General features: G+C 46.4%; 1 protein-coding gene across 1 annotated transcript in view; it reads right to left on the bottom strand.

Moving 5' to 3' along the window:
- Positions 1 to 362: 362 nt before the first annotated feature.
- Positions 363 to 18,381, bottom strand: part of NIPSNAP1 (nipsnap homolog 1) — a 70,147-nt gene continuing 52,128 nt past the window's right edge. The window contains exons 9-10 of the mRNA XM_075341643.1: positions 3,762 to 3,845; positions 363 to 1,307 (exon numbers count right to left, since the gene is read on the bottom strand). Coding sequence (XP_075197758.1) covers positions 1,243 to 1,307; positions 3,762 to 3,845 — 149 coding nt within the window. The 3' untranslated portion in view covers positions 363 to 1,242. The remainder of the gene's footprint in view (positions 1,308 to 3,761; positions 3,846 to 18,381) is intronic.

The raw sequence follows: 18,381 nt of genomic DNA, 5'->3' as shown, positions 1-18,381 counted from the left end.
TTCTTGTGACCCCCTGGGCTCCATGACCTCTGATATCCAGTGATGTCAAGTCAACTGAGGCAGGCTGCAGTCTTCCTGAGTGACTGGGCTGTGGATAGTGTTTCACCTCTCGTCCCAGCCCAGCATCTTGTGTGCTCTCTCCTTCGCTGCAGAGCGCTGCAAGCAGGAGTAACACTGGGCTGTGATGAGTGGTGAAATGCCACCTACAGTCCAGTCACTCAGGAAAAAACTGTGGCCCACTTCAGTTGATTGACCTCTGATGTCTGGTGAGGTCACAGAGCCCGGAGGTCACGCAATAGAGATGAGCGGACCGCAACAGCACCGCTCACAGTCACTATTGGCAACACAAGGTATTTGAGACAAACCTTGTTTCTCAACATAATATCGATGTGTCCAGTAATGAAAACTGGTGAACCCCCTCTTTATAGCGCAGCACCGGACTACAAATTGGCACGTCCAACACGTACCATAGCGTTCAAGTGACACTTGATAGATTTGGAGCTCCAACTCTCTAAGCATTCTACAGGTGAATCCAGTAAAGGTGGACGTGGACATTAATAAAAGTTCCCTTTTTGGCAGTGAGTTACTTTGTACGTCTTAAAGGAAACCGGACATTTTCAGAAATGTCATTTATCTGCAAATATAGGGTTAATATGCAGGTAAATAACAGTAAAATGATGCATGACTAGCTTACTCGCGCACTAGCTACAGGGAGCAAAAAGTTTAAATTCTCCCTGTAGCCACTCTTTCAGTCATTGGGGTGGTACAGGGACCTGCAATGGTCACTATACAGTGAATGAGGCTGTAATCCTTCCCTAGCACTTTTACAGTCAGCTCTGTAGCATGTGTGTATACCAGGTTGTCAGAGTGCTGGGGAGCAATTACCGGCAAGGTATAGTGAGTGGTAATTGTAACTGCTCCCTGCACTGCCCCAATGACGAAGCGAGCGCCTACAGAAAGAGTAGAGCTTCATTTTGTCCCTGTAGCTGCTGCTCCAGTAAGTCAGGCAGGATTTTAAAAGTACCCTGTATCTGAAGGCAAATAGCATTTTCAGACATGAAAGGTTGCCTTAAAGGTCACTAGACAAGGAAATGCTAAGGACGGTTATCGCACACCTTTAGCAGTAGGCTTGCTACACAGATATTAATCTGCCCCTATGGATGTAGAGATCATTGGTGATGCAGTAAAATCTACTAACAGCTCATATATGGGAATGGTTTCATTGAAGAGATGATAGCCGCCTCATTGAAGAGGAGAAATCTTTAAAGGAATCATGATACGGGACTCCATATTCCGCACAAGAGGTACTGCAAAAATAAATAAAAAAAAAATTGTGTCAGTAGAAAGATAACATTAGCGAACATCTATTGGTTAATTACTCCATCTTCCATTCAACACAACTACAAAATTTGAGATAATGTGGAATTGAATACTAAAACTCACACGTTTCACGTCTTGCACACTGCATAAAGAAAATATTGCAACCTTTAAAAAAGCACTCCCATAAAAGCTTTATTTATCATATTATATAGTACTATATACTTACAATTGCTCGTTTTCCATTCTATATAGTTCATTTTTGTGTTTTCCATTAAGTTTATCACATCATGTGATTAAAAACAGCCTAGCTCTAAGCTCCATGTAGAAACAGGAAGTCTCCTTTCCCTGCATGAGTCATCACCGCAAGAGTCCCTGGCAGAGGGGAGGAGGTAGCATCTGGGTCAGGAGATGAAAGGGGGATGAGTCATGCAGGGAAACGTGACCATTTCTGCAAAAAAGCAGAATTTACCAGGTAGAAAGGTAAAAATGAGCAACACCGTGCCATCCAATAGCATGATTGCATTATAGGAGGATAGAAAAAACAAAAAAAAAAAAAACAAAAACATTGGAGTTATTTAAGTATTTGCCCCTCAACCAAAAAAAAAAAAAAAAAAAAAAAAAAAGTCATGTCCTCGCTACAGTTATACTTAAAAAGTCACCGGGACTTGTACTTTCACACCATGTACCATCAGATGCCATATGTATGGGGAAATGGTTCCAGGTGAGGACTGCTCCAACTATAGCATCCACTGGAGCATAGCAGAATATTACAGTGCCATACAAATAAGTATAACAGTGCTTATTGAAGGCATATTACGGTTTTATACTATTAAATATATAAGTTATGTAAATCTAAAATAAGTTGTTCTAGAATGCTGCTCTCATACCACTGTATTAATCCCTCCCCCGTGTAGTGTATACATATGCTAAATTAGGCAAAATGTTGGACCAGTCATGTGACATGCATAGCCAAGGTGATCGTGTGCATGTCTAATGTCATGAAATCCAGCTCAAACTTCCATTTACTTATCCATACATAGGCAGTTTTAGGGCAAAAGGGAAGGCTTGGAAGGGAAGCACCATTTGATTTTGAGAGTACAAATTTGTCTGGATTTGATTGTGAATGCCATGTTGCATTTAGGCTACATGCGCATGCTGCGTTTTTTGTTGTGCGTTTTTTGGTGCAGTTTTGTTGTCAGTAAATCTGACTTCTCGTACACTTTGCTGGGAAGTCAAATGTCAAAGTTCTATGTGTACCTTGCCATCGTTTTTTTTTGTCAAACGTTTGACAAAAAAGATGCAGCATGTTCATTTTTCTAGCGCAGTGTTGCTCAACCCCAGTCCTCAGGACCCACCAACAGATCATGTTTTCAGGTTTTCCTCAATGAGGTTTTAAGAATTTCCTTAATGTTGCACAGGTGATGGAATTATTCCCTGTCTAATATTGAGGGGAAACCTTGAAAACATGATCTGTTGGTGGGTCCTGAGGACTGGAGTTGAGAATCCCTGTTCTAGCGTTTTGTCAACATTTGTCACAAAAAAAACGCATCAAAAGCACATGCTGTCAATATGGTGCATTTATGTCACAAAAAAAAAAAGCACCAAAAACGCATGAAAAACACACCTACATTACAAGCTTTTTTTTTTTACATTTCTAGGCTCTCTCAGACAAGGTGCAGTTTTGGTTGCAGTTTGTGTGCAGAAAAAAATGCAGCGTGTGCATGTAGCCTTACAGCGCCCCTGGCATGCCAAAACAGCAACCTCACCCCCACAAATAACCCTATTTGAGAAACTAGATCCTTCAAGGAGTTAATCTAGTAGTGTACTGAGAATTTTTAGCCTACATGTGACTCAAAACTTTATAACATTTAAAAAGGTGAAAAAAAAAAAAAAAAAAATGTTGTGCCACTAAAATACTGTTTTAGCACCAAATTTATAATCTGCACGAGGATGGAACGTGGCATACTCCATAGGTAAATGTACACTGCGGTGTGACCACATGACGGTGGGGATCAGATGGGAAGGAGCACACCTTTGTAGATAGATCACAGATTCTGTTTGAATAGATTAGCCAAGGCCCTCAGGTGCCAGATTAGCAGAAACTCCACAAGTGATCCTATATTGAGAAGTTCACTGCATCTAGCGGTGTAGTGAATTTTGTGAACCCACAGCTAGTGCAGGAGCTCATAAGAACAGATTGGTGTCAGAACCCCATTGACCTCATTGATGACCAAGGGCCGAACATACCATTGGTGCAACCTGGGCCCACTTCTACTCTAAAGCAGTACACGTGTGTAATGAACTATTGGCCTGAAAAGAACACACAAACCATTCTTTAACAGGGGCACTCTTGTCTGTATCAACAGTAGTGATGAGCCATCCTAGTAACACAGCATTTTACCTTGGAAAATATTATGTAAGCTACAAAAAGTGCACAGTACCTGTATAATATACATTTTCATCCCAGCCTCTCTTGCTCCATGCATTTTTCCTAGTTTCTTCTCTAGACTGTAGATCCTTGTAAGCTTAAAGATAAAATAAAAAAAAAAAATTAGCATTTTGTACATGGATTCTAAGTGATAACATGGACTCTGTCAGTGCCTAGCAGGGGTTAAATTTCTTAAAATTCAGCCAGACATGAAGATAGTGTTTACTGGATGCTATTTAACTTCTTTCTCTGCCATTGACCATTATTACTGGGATATTCTGTATACAGCTTGAAATTCATCCAATAAGAGAAGCAACCTTGTACAACCAATCCGATAAGGGACAGTATATCCTAAGGGAAGGCTTGGGCTATAAAAAGGGACTTCTTGGAGTCACCAGTTGTAGATGTTGCATAATCCAGTCTAAGCTCTTAGGAGTTGGCTAGGGGGATCAGAACCAGGATGCCTTGTGGACTCGGTCTTGGGACTTTGGCTCCGACTAGAGGATCACTTGGCTACATGGCTTCAATATAGGGGCTCCGATTCCGATTGGAGACCATAACCACAGTCTAGGGATTTCGACTCCTGCTGACAGGATTATATCATATCATCATACCAGAGACTACTTAAGGAAGAAACCCAGGTTGGGACAATTTGGTCACCTGGCTACAGAATTTGTAGACCTCAGCCAGCTTCCTAAATCTGGCGTTATTCCAGTCTCGGTGGGTGCCAGCCGAAAGCGGGGTGCTGTTGGATTGGAGTAAGTAGCCCTGGAAGCACTGAGGCACGGACATTCTAAATCCCTGGTGAGCTGGTTATGTGCTATGTGCCGTTAATTGTTTGGGGATCCAATAAAGTCTTAATATTGTGATTCCCTCACCCTGTGTTGTCTGAGTAGTGTTCTGCCCACGGTCAAGGAGGTTGGGCGTTCAGTTGGGATGAGCCCTGAGCCATGCTGTCTTTCTAAAGGCGGCCCTGCCAGCAGACGAGAGCACCCACTGGCCCCCGTGTCTCCACAATAAACATTCTTTATACTGTTTAGTTTGGGGGGGGGGGGGAACAAGAATATTTCACAGTGCTCCTATAGCCTCAGGTACAGTACCTTAGTGTAGCCCATCAAAGCTTAAAAGGGGCTCTCACCAGGTTTTTGCTACCTTACCTGAGAGCAGCATGATTTAGAGACGGACACTGACTCCAGCAATGTGTCTTACTAGGCAGTTTGCTGTCATTTTCATAAAAAACAATATTTTCTCTGCTGCCGATCTAGCAGTTATACAGAGCTCATGAATATGCTGGACTACCTGGCAGCACGCCCAAGTAGTGCTTGAATGATAATCTACTGTTGATTAATCAGTGATTTTATCAAAACTACACTTGAGGCCCCGTCACACTAAGCAACATCGCTAGCAACATCGCTGCTAACGAACAACTTTTGTGACGTTGCTAGCGATGTTGCTGTGTGTGACATCCAGCAACAACTTGGCCCCTGCTGTGAGGTCGTTGGTTGTTGCTGAATGTCCTGGGCCATTTTTTAGTTGTTGCTGTCCCGCTGTGAAGCACAGATCGCTGTGTGTGACAGCGAGACAGCAACAACTAAATGTGCAGGCAGCAGGAGCCGGCTTCTGCGGAGGCTGGTAACCACAGTAAACATCGGGTAACCAAGAAGCCCTGTCCTTGGTTACCCGATATTTACCTTTGTTACCAGCCTCCGCCGCTCTCACTGTCAGTGCCGGCTCCTGCTCTGTGCACGTGTAGCTGCAGCACACATCGGGTAATTAACCCGATGTGTGCTGTAACTAGGAGAGCAGGGAGCCAGCGCTCAGTATGCGCTGCTCCCTGCACGTGTAGCTGCGTGCGCTGGTAACCAAGGTAAATATCGGGTTGGTTACCCGATATTTACCTTAGTTACCAAGCGCAGCATCTTCCACGCGGCGCTGGGGGCTGGTCACTGGTTGCTGGTGAGCTCACCAGCAACTCGTGTAGTGACGCTCCAGCGATCCCTGCCAGGTCAGGTTGCTGGTGGGATCGCTGGAGCGTCGCAATGTGACATCTCACCAGCAACCTCCTAGCAACTTACCAGCGATCCCTATCGTTGTTGGGATCGCTGGTAAGTTGCTTAGTGTGACTGGACCTTAAGCAGCTCAGTAAGTGAGACACCATTGGAATCAGGATCTCTGCCCCCACATTATGCTGCTTTCAGGTTAGGTGGCAAAAAGCTGGTAACAGATTCCCTTTAAAAGGGGTACTCCAGGGAGATAAAAAATTATTATAATAGCCATGCCTTTATACACAATAAGGTTAACATAGCTAGTACTGTTTGAAAACCTCATGGTATCTGAAATTCGGCCTGACGCTGGAGCTGCTGATCACGGCTTCCCCTCCCTTCTGGGACATTAGGTCACAGATCAAGGGTCATGGCCTGCTCCCAGCCCCTTGAGGTCTCCTTCACTGCAGCGCAGGATGAGGGGGCATGGCCTGCTCCTGGCTTTTAGCAGTAGCCAGCCCCCTAAAAATGACTCCTTGTCTGCAGTCTGAGGTTAGGGGGTATGGCCTGCCACCAATCTTCTAGTAGCAGTCACAGGACTGAGGTGAAGGAGCATGGCCTGCTCCATGCTAGTAGCCCTGCAGTGAAGGAGACATTATCAGGTGGCTGACTGCTACTAGAAGCCAGGGTAAGCAAGCACCACCCCCTCATCTTGGACTACACTGAAGGAGACACTATCAGAGGGCTGGCTACAGCATCAGGCCATGCTCCCTGATGTGTGACAATGTTCCAGAAGGGAGGGGGAGCAATGAGGAGCAGCTCCAGTGTCAGCCTGAATTTCAGGTACTGTGAGGGTGGCAAAGAGTACTATAAATGTTAAACATGTAACCTTATTCTTTTGAAGGAATAGCTATTGGAATATTTATCTCCTCGTCGTACCCCTTTATTCATCCTTTAATCATCTGTACTGCAGGCCTCTCCTACATGCTAATTCAAGTTATCACACATGTTAGATATATGCCTGCTAGCAAACAAAGTAAGGTATCCTCATTTACAATCATTTAAAGAAATGGTTCACTTATATTCATTATTGGCCACTTCGATATTATGTTGAGAAACAGGGCTTCTCTCAAATACCTTGTGTTGCCAATAGTGCCTGTGAGTGGCGCAACTGCGGACCACTGTTCCCCATCGTCTGACCCCTGGGCTCCATGACCTCTGATGTCACGTCAACTTACTGTTGACCTGACATCACTGCGGCCGGCCACAGTCTCCGTGAGTCACTGGGCTGTTGGCAGCGTTTCACCGCTCGTCACAGTCCAGCATTCTTCCTGGTTGCACGCTCTGCGGTAGAGGAGGAGGGAACAGGGAGATGATGGGCTGTGACGCTGGGTTGTGACGAGCCGTGAAACGCCGCTCACAGCCCAGTCAGTCACAGAGACTGCGGCCGGCCTCACTTGACATTACATCACCGGATCCCAGAGGTCATGAAGTCTGCAGCTCACCTGAAGGAAGGTGAGTGGAGCACAATAGCGCCGCTCACAGGCACTATTGGCAACACAAGGTATTTGAGAGAAACATTGTTTCTCAACATAATATTGATGTGGCTAATAATAAATATGGGTGAACCACCCCTTTAAAAAAGGTGAGGTGTCCCTTTTTTATTTTTGTATTAATTAATAGTGATTATGAAATAAAGTATTTTTAATACAAAATTAAACTCACAGTTTTTCGTTTTTATTTAATTCTAGTTTTACTTAAACACTGGGGGCTGCCATCTTGGATATGCTGTGTGTAACAACAGTAACTCACCACATTTATGGCAGCCCTCTGTGCATCAATTCTCGGGCTCCAACCCTATTCTTTAACACAGACAGCTTTAAGTGAGACACGCCCCCCTGGGCTGTCCAGATCACAGCAGAGGGAGGAGATTGCCGCCTTCTTTGTGGAGCTTACTTTGTGGATGCTGCACTTTCCCCATCACCCGCCAGGAAGGGGAGAATACTGGTGCAGGGCAGCAATGACTGCACCATAACTGATTCTGGTGTGCTGCTCCCTACCCCTCCTTGCCCCCCCTCCCCCGCTGTTTACCTAGGGCTTCTGTTCCTCGCTGCTCTGTGCGGTGATTGCGGATGGGAGGAAAATACACCAGACTGACAGGACAGGCTTCCGGGGGCGCAGGTCTGTGGTGAGTGCATGTGGCTGAAAGCAGTGATCGCGGCATGACATCTGCAGCCTGAGCGGCACTGCACTACAGATCACCCCTCCTTCCCGCATATCACCTCAGACCTCCAATCCCGGCCAGCAGCACAGTATATGGGGGCACGGGATACAGTGGGGCACTATGCCAGCTGTCCTTAGTGACACTTTAGACATTAAGATCACTTTGCGGTCAACAACAAAATGGCTCCGCACTGTGATCCTAAAATTCATTCTCCATCCTTTTGGAAACCCCCAGATTGGGAGGGGGATGTGACATCACACACAGGAGAGCAGATTCTGCCCACTTTTACTGTAGTTGGTATGCGAGCTAGTTCTACAGTAGGATTCCAGCAGCTGCTCCCCTAGTGTTTGAGTGGAAACTATGAAAAACTTTTAAATATTTTTATTTTTGTCAATTAAAAACAAATATTTAAACAAAACCATTAATACTTTACATTTTTTCAGTTCAATTTTTTTTTTCTTTTAACGACACCTTCCCTATAACCCCTTAACGACCGCGGGCAGTAAAATTACATCCTAGTGGTCAGTGTTAATCTTTCCCGGCTGCTGTAGGCAGCTAGGGAAGATCGGCGCACAACTCAGCTGATTTACACAGCTGACATGTGCCTGCCAGGCACGAGCGGAATAGTTATCCGCTCGTGCCTTTTAACCCCTTAAATCGCACTGTTAATAAGTGACAGCACCATTATAGCCGCGATCGCGCTGAAACTTAACTTACAGGCCAATACCGGAAGTCACGTGATGTAATCACGTGACCTCCGGTGGTTGTCATGGTAGTACAGGGTTAACGGGATTATGTGATGACTCCTGTGCTCACATGACTAAGGTCCTGTAAAACAGCCAAGTACTGGCTGTTACAAGAGATTATCATTTCTCCTGGTCGGAGCGATGTTGCTCTGATCGGGAGAAATGAATGAGCGATCAGAGTGCTGATCGTTATAATCCCCTAGGTGACCTAGTAAAATATATATATAAAAAATAAAAATAAAATAAGCTAAAACCTAAAAAGTTCAAATCACCCCCCTTTCGCCTCATTGAAAATTAAAGGGTTAAAAAAATAAAACTACACACATTTGGTATCGCCGCGTTCAGAAACGCCCAATTCATTAAAATCAATTAATCTGATCAGTAAAAACGTAGCGGCAAGATTCCAAACACCAAAATTACGTTTTTTGGTCGCCACAAATTGAGCAAATTGCAATAACAGGCGATCAAAACGTACCATCTGCACAAAAATGATACCATTAAACATGTCAGCTCAAGATGCAAATAAATAAGGCATCACTAAGCCATAGATCCCAAAAATGAGAACGCTAAGAGTTTTGGAAAATGGAGCAAAACGTTCACCACGGTTTTGGGACAAAATTGTGAATTTTTTTTTTAACCCCTTAGATAAAAGTAAACTTCTACATGTTTGGTGTCTACAAACTCGTACCGACCTGAGCCACCACACCCACACATCAGTTTTATCATCTAGTGAACATGGTAAATAAAATATGCGATTGTGGTTTTAAGGATTACATTTTCTGTAGCCTATTGAGTGCAATTTTTAATTGCTATATACACATTAAATTCTGTCTATAAATGAATGGATACGGACAATTGACCTTATTAACATTATATGTGATAGAGATATATAGAGAGAGAGAGAGATCTATCTATATACACACACAAATACGGTACCAACTGAACAATTATAACGTATCATAATACCTAGCTGTTTAATTATTAAGATTATACATATCAGCTTCAGCATTTTGGTTCATGTCCCTCTTGGTGGCTCCCGGTTTTCCACCTTTTTTTGATGTTTTATAATTCTTCATAATAAATTCACATTTGATTAAACATTTATAGTGCAATCGCATTTATTGTCCATGGGATGGTATTCCTTTGGGCATTTGTTGGGCTAGTTTATGTTGCCGTGTGTGCACTAACTATATGTAAAGGACAATTTTGTTGATTAACTATATACTTTGAAATCTTTACCTGTGAGGGACTTTTGCTCATGCAGTAGAACTACCTTGTGTATTGCTGCCCAGTCTTGCCATGATATATAATAATCTGCGATATGAAACTTTTCCATAATTTCACCTTTGTAGCAGCATTTGGCTCAGTTTTAGATGGAATCCGTCACCAGGTTTTTGCTATCCCATCGAAAAAGGAGCAGATAATATTTCATAAAAATATCACTCTAGGTCTCTCATTTTGATAAAATAACTTCTATTTGCTGCAGATCTACTAGTCCTCTGAATGCGGACCTCTGCACAACTGATTGACAGCTTTTTGTGCACACAGCGCATAGTCAGAAAGTTGTTGATCAGTGGTGGAGGTTGAGTTATACAGAACTCCTGAATATAGAATATTACATGGCATCAGATTTACTACTCTTCTAATGACAAAATCACTTAGCAGGAGATCGAAAAATTAAACAAGCAGCCTAAAAAGGATCAGGATCTCGACCTTCAAATTATACTGTTCTCTGTATAGGTAGCAAAAACCTGGTTATAAATTGCCTTTAAGCCTCCCACACAGCTGTTTCTATTTCAGTTAACTACTTTCATCCTACATATGAAAATTATGATCACCACCTGTTTTGTAAAACTGGCTTTCAGCAACTGTATTTAGAGGAACTGATGCGGTGTTAAAGGCAAAGTTATGGTCACAACAAACATTGATGTGATTTAGATTTCTCTTTTGTTAATTAACTTTAACTTTATAGTTATCAATTAACAAAATGAAAAACTAGTGATCCTTCTATTTTTGAAAGCATTCTTACTTTCCGGTAACTAGTAAGACTTTCAGGTCTTCCACACCTGCCTAAAACTTATGCACAGTAAAAGGTTGTTTTTTTGGGGGGGGGGTTTTAAACCCTTTTCAAATTTTAAACCAATTTTGGCTATTATGCTGTGCAATCTGAAAAGCAATTCGATAACGGAGGAGTTTTTCCTAAAGCAGCGTCCAAAAGCGCTTTATTAATTTATTCTCCCTTCCAGCATCATCATCCTGACCAGGTTTTCTTTCAATACTAATAGGAATAATGAAAAGAGCATATACAGCATGGGAGGAATAGAGCTATCCAACAGCATGTGTGAAAAAGACTTATCGTAGTGTGCAAAGTACCCCTATCGCAGGTGCGAGGTCGGTGGGGTCAAATCGAAAGTGACGCACATCCGGCGTCGCTGTCGATATCGGAGTGTGTAAATCGTTTTTGATACGATTAACAAGCGCAAAAGCGTCAGAATCGTATCATCGGTGTAGCGTCGGTCATTTCTATAATTTCGGAAGGACCGATGTTACGATGTTGTTCCTCGTTCCTGTGGCAGCACACATAGCTGTATGTGAAGCCGCAGGAGCGAGGAACATCTACCTGCATCCTGCGGCTCACGCCGGCTATGCGGAAGGAAGGAGGTGGGCGGGATGTTTACGTCCCGCTCATCTCCGCCCCTCCGCTTCTATTGGCCGCCTGCCGTCGCTGTAACGCCACAAAACCCGCCCCCTTAGGAAGGAGGCGGGTCGCTGGCCAGAGCGACGTCGCAGGACAGGTAAGTCCATGTGAAGCTGCTGTAGCAATAATGTTCGCTATGGCAGCTATCACAAAAGAACGCAGCTGCGACGGGGGCGGGGACTATCGCGCTCAGCATCGCAAGCATTGGCTTGCGATGTCGTAGTGTGCAAAGTACCCCTTAGGTATACTAATAGATCACAGACTGAACATGAGTCAACAGTGTGATGCAGCAGCAAAAAAGGCAAACACCACTCTAGGATGTATTAACAGAAGCATACAGTCTAGATCACGTGAAGTCATTATCCCCCTTTACTCCTCTTTGGTCAGACCTCATCTGGAATATTGTGTCCTGTTCTGGGCACCACATTTTAAAAAAGACATCAACAAACTGGAGCAAGTTCAGAGAAGAGTGACCAGATTGGTGACTGGTCTGCAAACCATGTCCTATGAGGAACGGTTACAGGATTTAGGATTGTTTACCTTGCAAAAGAGAAGTCTGAGAGGAGACCTAATAGCTGTCTACAAATATCTTAAAGGCTGTCACACTGTAGAGGGATCAGTTTTATTCTCATTTTCACAAGGAAAGACTAGAAGCAATGGGATGAAAGTGATCGGGAGGAGAAATAGAATAGATATTATAAAAAAAACTGACAGTGAGAGTGATCAATGAGTGGAACAGGCTGCCACGAGAGGTTGCGAGTTCTCTTATAATGGAAGTCTTTAAAAAGAGGTTGGACGGACATCTGTCTGGGATGATTTAGTGAATCCTGCTTTGAGCAGGCGGTTGGACTAGATGACTCAGGAGGTCCATTCCAACTCTAATATATAGCAATATTCTATGATTCCATGAATGAGAGGAGTAAATACGTGTGCCACAGCTTCAGTACAAGAATTAGCAGTCGGGAGTTCTTCTAACCGCCATCAGACACAAATGATTAAGGAAGCCAATTTGCCACAGGAGGTTTAAACAAGCGCCTTGCACTGGGTATTTGTTTGTCACAACAGTAAGATAAAAGGTCAATGGCAGAGAAGTCATTCCATAAATTATGCATGGGCTGTTACCACACATGGTTTTCGTGCTCCAATAACTTGTAAACCACCACTGGATTAATGATGTACAATAATCATGTGGTTAGACTGTCACTAATTACACTGGGGTTTCACACTGAAGGCACCAATAAAACAAAGTGCTCTTGATTTATTGACCACTTTCTCTGCCGTTAATCCTTGCTATCATACTAGGTAAACATACCTATATTGGCTCAATGAAATATTATAGTTTGTTTGACCTATTTTTAGATTAGGATTGATCCTGTTTCCTGACAAGGAGTGCTTTTAACCCCTTGGGTTCTGATAGGCCGAGCAATATGGCAGACCTGCAGGTCTTTTTCAAGCCTCTGGTTGCCAAAATAATATGTTTAGTTGCAGCATAAGTAGCAGGAGTTCAGCTATGTCCAAGGAGATTATGCCCATCTCATCCAGCGGGAAAAAACTGTATGATTGATTGCAAGAGGTTACCACTTATGAGGCAAATCTGTTGGTATAGTTACATCCATTTGCTAGAAAGGGTTAAAAAGGAAGCAATAAAGAAGGGAATTTTGTTACTTACCGTAAATTCCTTTTCTTCTAGCTCTTATTGGGAGACCCAGACGATTGGGGTATAGCTACTGCCCTCTGGAGGCCACACAAAGCACTACATCAAAAGTGCAAGGCCCCTCCTCCTCTGGCTATACCCCCCCCGTGGTATCACGGGTTCTCCAGTTTTAGTGCCAAAGCAAGAAGGAGGAAGCCAATAACTGGTTTAAACAAATTAACTCCGAATAACATCGGAGAACTGAAAAACCGTTCAACATGAACAACATGTGTACCCGCAATCAACAAAAAAACATCCCGAAGGACAACAGGGCGGGTGCTGGGTCTCCCAATAAGAGCTAGAAGAAAAGGAATTTACGGTAAGTAACAAAATTCCCTTCTTCTTCAGCGCTCTATTGGGAGACCCAGACGATTGGGACGTCCAAAAGCTGTCCCTGGGTGGGTAAAGAAATACCTCATGTTAGAGCTGCAAAAACAGCCCTCCCCTACGGGGGTGTCACTGCCTCCTGCAGGACTCTTCCACCTAAGCTGGCATCCGCCGAAGCATAGGTATGCACCTGATAATGCTTGGTGCAAGTGTGCAGGCTGGACCAGGTGGCTGCCTGGCACACTTGTTGATCCGAAGCCTGGTGTCGCAATGCCCAGGACGCACCCACGGCTCTGGTAGGATGGGCCTTCAGCCTTGATGGAACCGGAAGCTCAGCAGAACGGTAGGCTTCAAGAATTGGTTCTTTGATCCATCGAGCCAGGGTGACCTTAGAAGCCTGCGACCCTTTGGGCTTACCAGCGACAAGGACAAAGAGTGCATCCGAACGGCGCAAGGGCGCCGTGCGGGAAATGTAGATTCTGAGTGCTCTCACCAGATCTAACAAAAGTAAATCCTTCTCATACCGATGAACTGCATGAGGACAAAACGAAGGCAAAGAGATATCCTGATTAAGATGAAAAAAGGATACCACCTTCGGGAGAAACTCCTGAATGGGGCGCAGCACTACCTTGTCCTGGTGGAAGACCAGGAAGGGAGCCTTGGATGACAGCGCTGCCAGCTCAGACACTCTCCGAAGAGATGTGATCGCTACCAGAAAAGCCACTTTCTGTGATAGTCTAGAAAGTGAAACCTCCCTCAGAAGCTCGAAGGGCGGCTTCTGGAGGACAACTAGTACCCTGTTCAGATCCCATGGATCTAACGGCCGCTTGTACGGGGGTACGATATGGCAAACCCCCTGTAGGAACGTGCGCACCTTAGGAAGGCGCGCCAAACGCCTCTGAAAAAAGACGGATAGCACCGAGACCTGACCTTTAAGGGGGCCGAGCGACAAACCTTTTTTCTAACCCAGATTGCAGGAAAGATAGAAAGGTAGGCAATGCAAATGGCCAGGGAGACACTCCCTGAGCAGAGCACCAGGATAAGAATATCCTCCACGTTCTGTGGTAGATCTTAGCAGACGTGGGCTTCCTAGCCTGTCTCATGGTGGCAACGACCCCTTGGGATAATCCTGAAGACGCTAGGATCCAGGACTCAATGGCCACACAGTCAGGTTCAGGGCCGCAGAATTCCGATGGAAAAACGGCCCTTGGAACAGTAAGTCTGGTCGGTCTGGTAGTGCCCACGGTTGGCCGACCGTGAGATGCCACAGATCCGGATACCACGCCCTCCTCGGCCAGTCTGGGGCGACGAGTATGACGCGGCTACAATCGGATCTGATCTTGCGTAGCACTCTGGGCAAGAGTGCCAGAGGTGGAAACACATAAGGGAGCCGGAACTGCGACCAATCTTGCACTAAGGCGTCTGCCGCCAGAGCTCTTTGATCGCGAGACCGTGCCATGAAGGTTGGGACCTTGTTGTTGTGCCGGGACGCCATTAGGTCGACGTCCGGCCTTCTCCATCGGCGACAGATTTCCTGAAACACGTCCGGGTGAAGGGACCATTCCCCTGCGTCCATGCCCTGGCCACTGAGGAAGTCTGCTTCCCAATTTTCTACGCCGGGGATGTGAACTGCGGATATGGTGGAGGCCGTGGCGTCCACCCACATCAGAATCCGCCGGACTTCCTGGAAGGCTTGCCGACTGCGTGTCCCCCCTTGGTGGTTGACGTATGCCACCGCTGTGGAGTTGTCCGACTGAATTCGGATCTGCCTTCCTTCCAGCCACTGCTGGAAGGCTATAAGGGCAAGATACACTGCTCTGATTTCCAGAACATTGATCTGAAGGGTGGACTCCTGCTGAGTCCACGTACCCTGAGCCCTGTGGTGGAGAAAAAACTGCTCCCCACCCTAACAGACTCGCATCTGTCGTGACCACCGCCCAAGACGGTGGTAGGAAGGATCTTCCCTGTGATAATGAGGTGGGAAGAAGCCACCATTACAGAGAGTCCTTGGCCGTCTGTGAAAGGGATACTTTCCTGTTCAGGGATGTTGACTTCCCGTCCCATTGGCGGAGAATGTCCCATTGAAGTGGACGCAGATGAAACTGCGTAAACGGAACCGCCTCCATTGCTCATCTTCCCGAGGAAGTGCATGAGGCGTCTTAAGGAGTGCGACTGACCTTGAAGGAGAGTCTGCACCCCAGTCTGTAGTGACCGCTGCTTGTCCAGCGGAAGCTTCACTAGCGCTGAGAGGGTATGAAAATCCTGCCAAGATACGTTAGTGATTGGGTCGGTGACAGGTTTGGCTTTGAGAAGTTGATGAGCCACCCAAACGTCTGGAGAGTCTCCAGCGCAACATTCAGGCTGAGTTGGCATGCCTCTTGAGAGGGTGCCTTGCCAAGTAGATCATCCAAGTAAGGGATCACAGAGTGTCCCTGTGAGTGCAAGACTGCTACCCCTGCCGCCATGACCTTGGTGAACACCCGTGGGGCTGTCGCCAGACCGAATGGCAGAGCTACGCACTGAAGATGGTCGTCACCTATCACGAAACGTAGAAAAACATTGGTGCTCTGTAGCAATCGGCACGTGGATATAAGCATCTTTGATGTCTATTGATGCTAGGAAATTTCCTTGAGACATTGAGGCAATGGCGGAGCGGAGGGTTTCATCCGGAACCGCCTGGCCTCCACGTGCTTGTTGAGCAGTTTTAGGTCCAGAACGGAACGGAAAGAGCCATCCTTTTTTGGCACCACAACCAGATTGGAGAAAAACCGTGTCTTGTTCCTGAAGAGGAACAGGGATTACCACTCCTTCTGCCTGCAGAAGAGCATCGGCTCGGTGGGGAGGTGGGGACGGTCTGAAGAATCGAGTCGGAGGACGAGAACCGAACTCTGTCCTGTGCACGTGGGCACAATGTCCCTCACCCACCGGTCTGTGACCTGTGGCAGCTAAATGTCGCCAAAGGCGAGCGAGTCTGCCATCAACCGTGGATGCGGAGAGATGAGAGAGCTGAGAGTCATGAGGAGACCGCCTTGGTAGCGGTTCCTCCGGCTGCCTTCCTTGGGCGTGATTGAGCCCGGCCGGAAGCTGAGCCCCTCTGAGGCTTTTCAGCCCTTTTGGACGAGGACAAGTGGGACCTGCCCGAGCTTGGGAAGGACCGAAACCTCGACTGTCGTTCCAGGACAGCATCAATAGGGTAAGTCGCAATGCAGACATTGCGAGGTTACGGACGCCCCTGCGGCATAGATGTACATATGCTCAAGACCAGCTGCGTCAAGAACAGCTGAAAGCTTAGGGTGCCCCTACGGCTGTGAATGCCGGAGCAACCGACACGCCGATAGCCTCATAGACAGATTTCATCAGAGTCCATCTGTCAGTCAATGGCATCTTTAAGTGAAGCCCCATCTCCACTGCAACTATGGCTTTAGCCGCAAGCCTGGAGATTGGAGAATCCACCTTTGGACCCTGGGTCCAGCGCTTGACCACGTCAGGGGGAAGGGGATAACGTGTATCCTTAATACGTTTGGAGAAAACGCTTATCTGGTAAGCGTGGTGTTCCTGGACTGCTTCTCTGAATTCAGCGTGGCCAGAAAAATACTCAATATACGTTTGAGCTACTGGAATGGGACTTCTCCTGCTGTGAAGCTGACTCCTCCGCTGGGGGAGCTGAGGGAGAAAGATCCAACATTCCATTGATGGACGCTATAGGATCATTCCTTATGGCGTCACCATCCGGTGTATCCGGATTGAGATGTCAGGATCAAAGTCCTGATGAGCTACGTCTGCCTCACCATACAGAGAGTCCTCCTGGGACCCCCCCGGAGCACCGATTTTATTCCAAATGAGGGTGGCCAGGGAGCAATGAACCAGATTGCGCATGGCCTGTCTGATGACAATATATCAGCCAAAACTGCAACTCTGTCCCTGTCCTTGGACAGGGTTGACAGGTGGTTCCTTTGGCCACGTCTAGGAGAGACCCCGGCTGACCAAGTGCTACAGGAGAGCATTGCAGACAATGGGGGTCAGTGCCGTGGAACAGTATCACATGCAGTAAAAACAGCATTGAAAGCCTGTGTTGCTTATATGCTGCTGCCGACTAGCCATCTAGGATTATAGCGCCAAGAATGGCGACCGTACAGTGCAATGTATAGCATACCAGCACAAGTACAAATGACCACTGCAGCACATGCAATACAAGCAGCGTAGAAGCCTGTGCCGTGGCACCCCAGCTCTACTGCTGCTGTAGACTAGTCATCTAGGGGAATATGGCCCAGAAGAGTGACCATACAGTGCAATGTATAGCATACAAGCACCAGTACAAATGCACACTGCAGCCCATGCAATACAAGCAGCATAGAAAAAAACCTGTGCCCCAGCACCCTTGGTTTTCTGCTGCTGTAGTCTAGCCCTTCCAGGAGAATATAGCTAAGACTAGCGACTGTACAGTGGAATGTACAACACAAAAACACAAATGAGCATCTCAGTCTGCGATACAAGTAGCCTAGAAAGCCTGTGCCTTAGCACACCTGCTTTCCTGCTGCTAATGTGTCGCTCCCCAAGCGGGCATATAGCGACCTGTGCAGTTAAAAACAACACATGTACACACTGCATTTATCTGTGTTCAGCACTATGTGTGCCGCTTACCGCCCGCCTATCAGCGGGTGTATGATCGCCACCGTCCTGCCTGGTTGCTGAAAATCCGAGCTCGGACTTCAGTAATGGCTGCCGGCTTCTTCCCCAGCTCATGTGAGGAGGGGCGGGCCGTGGGCGTGCCCCCAAGGCAGAGCGGGAATCCGGCGCCCGACAGTGTGCAGTGAGAGGGCTGGAGCATGTAAAAAGGCTCCAGCCCTCGGCGCTGCTGATTGCTCAGCGCCTGTCCCCTTCCCTGAGTGACAGGGAGGGGGCGGGAACGAAGCGGCCCTAGGCCGCAGAAGCCGGGGACTGTATTTATAAGCGCCGCCGCCGT

Source organism: Anomaloglossus baeobatrachus, chromosome 1 (genome assembly GCF_048569485.1).
Source record: "Anomaloglossus baeobatrachus isolate aAnoBae1 chromosome 1, aAnoBae1.hap1, whole genome shotgun sequence".
NCBI lineage: Eukaryota > Metazoa > Chordata > Amphibia > Anura > Aromobatidae > Anomaloglossus > Anomaloglossus baeobatrachus.
This window is presented reverse-complemented; position numbering and strand designations above follow the sequence as displayed.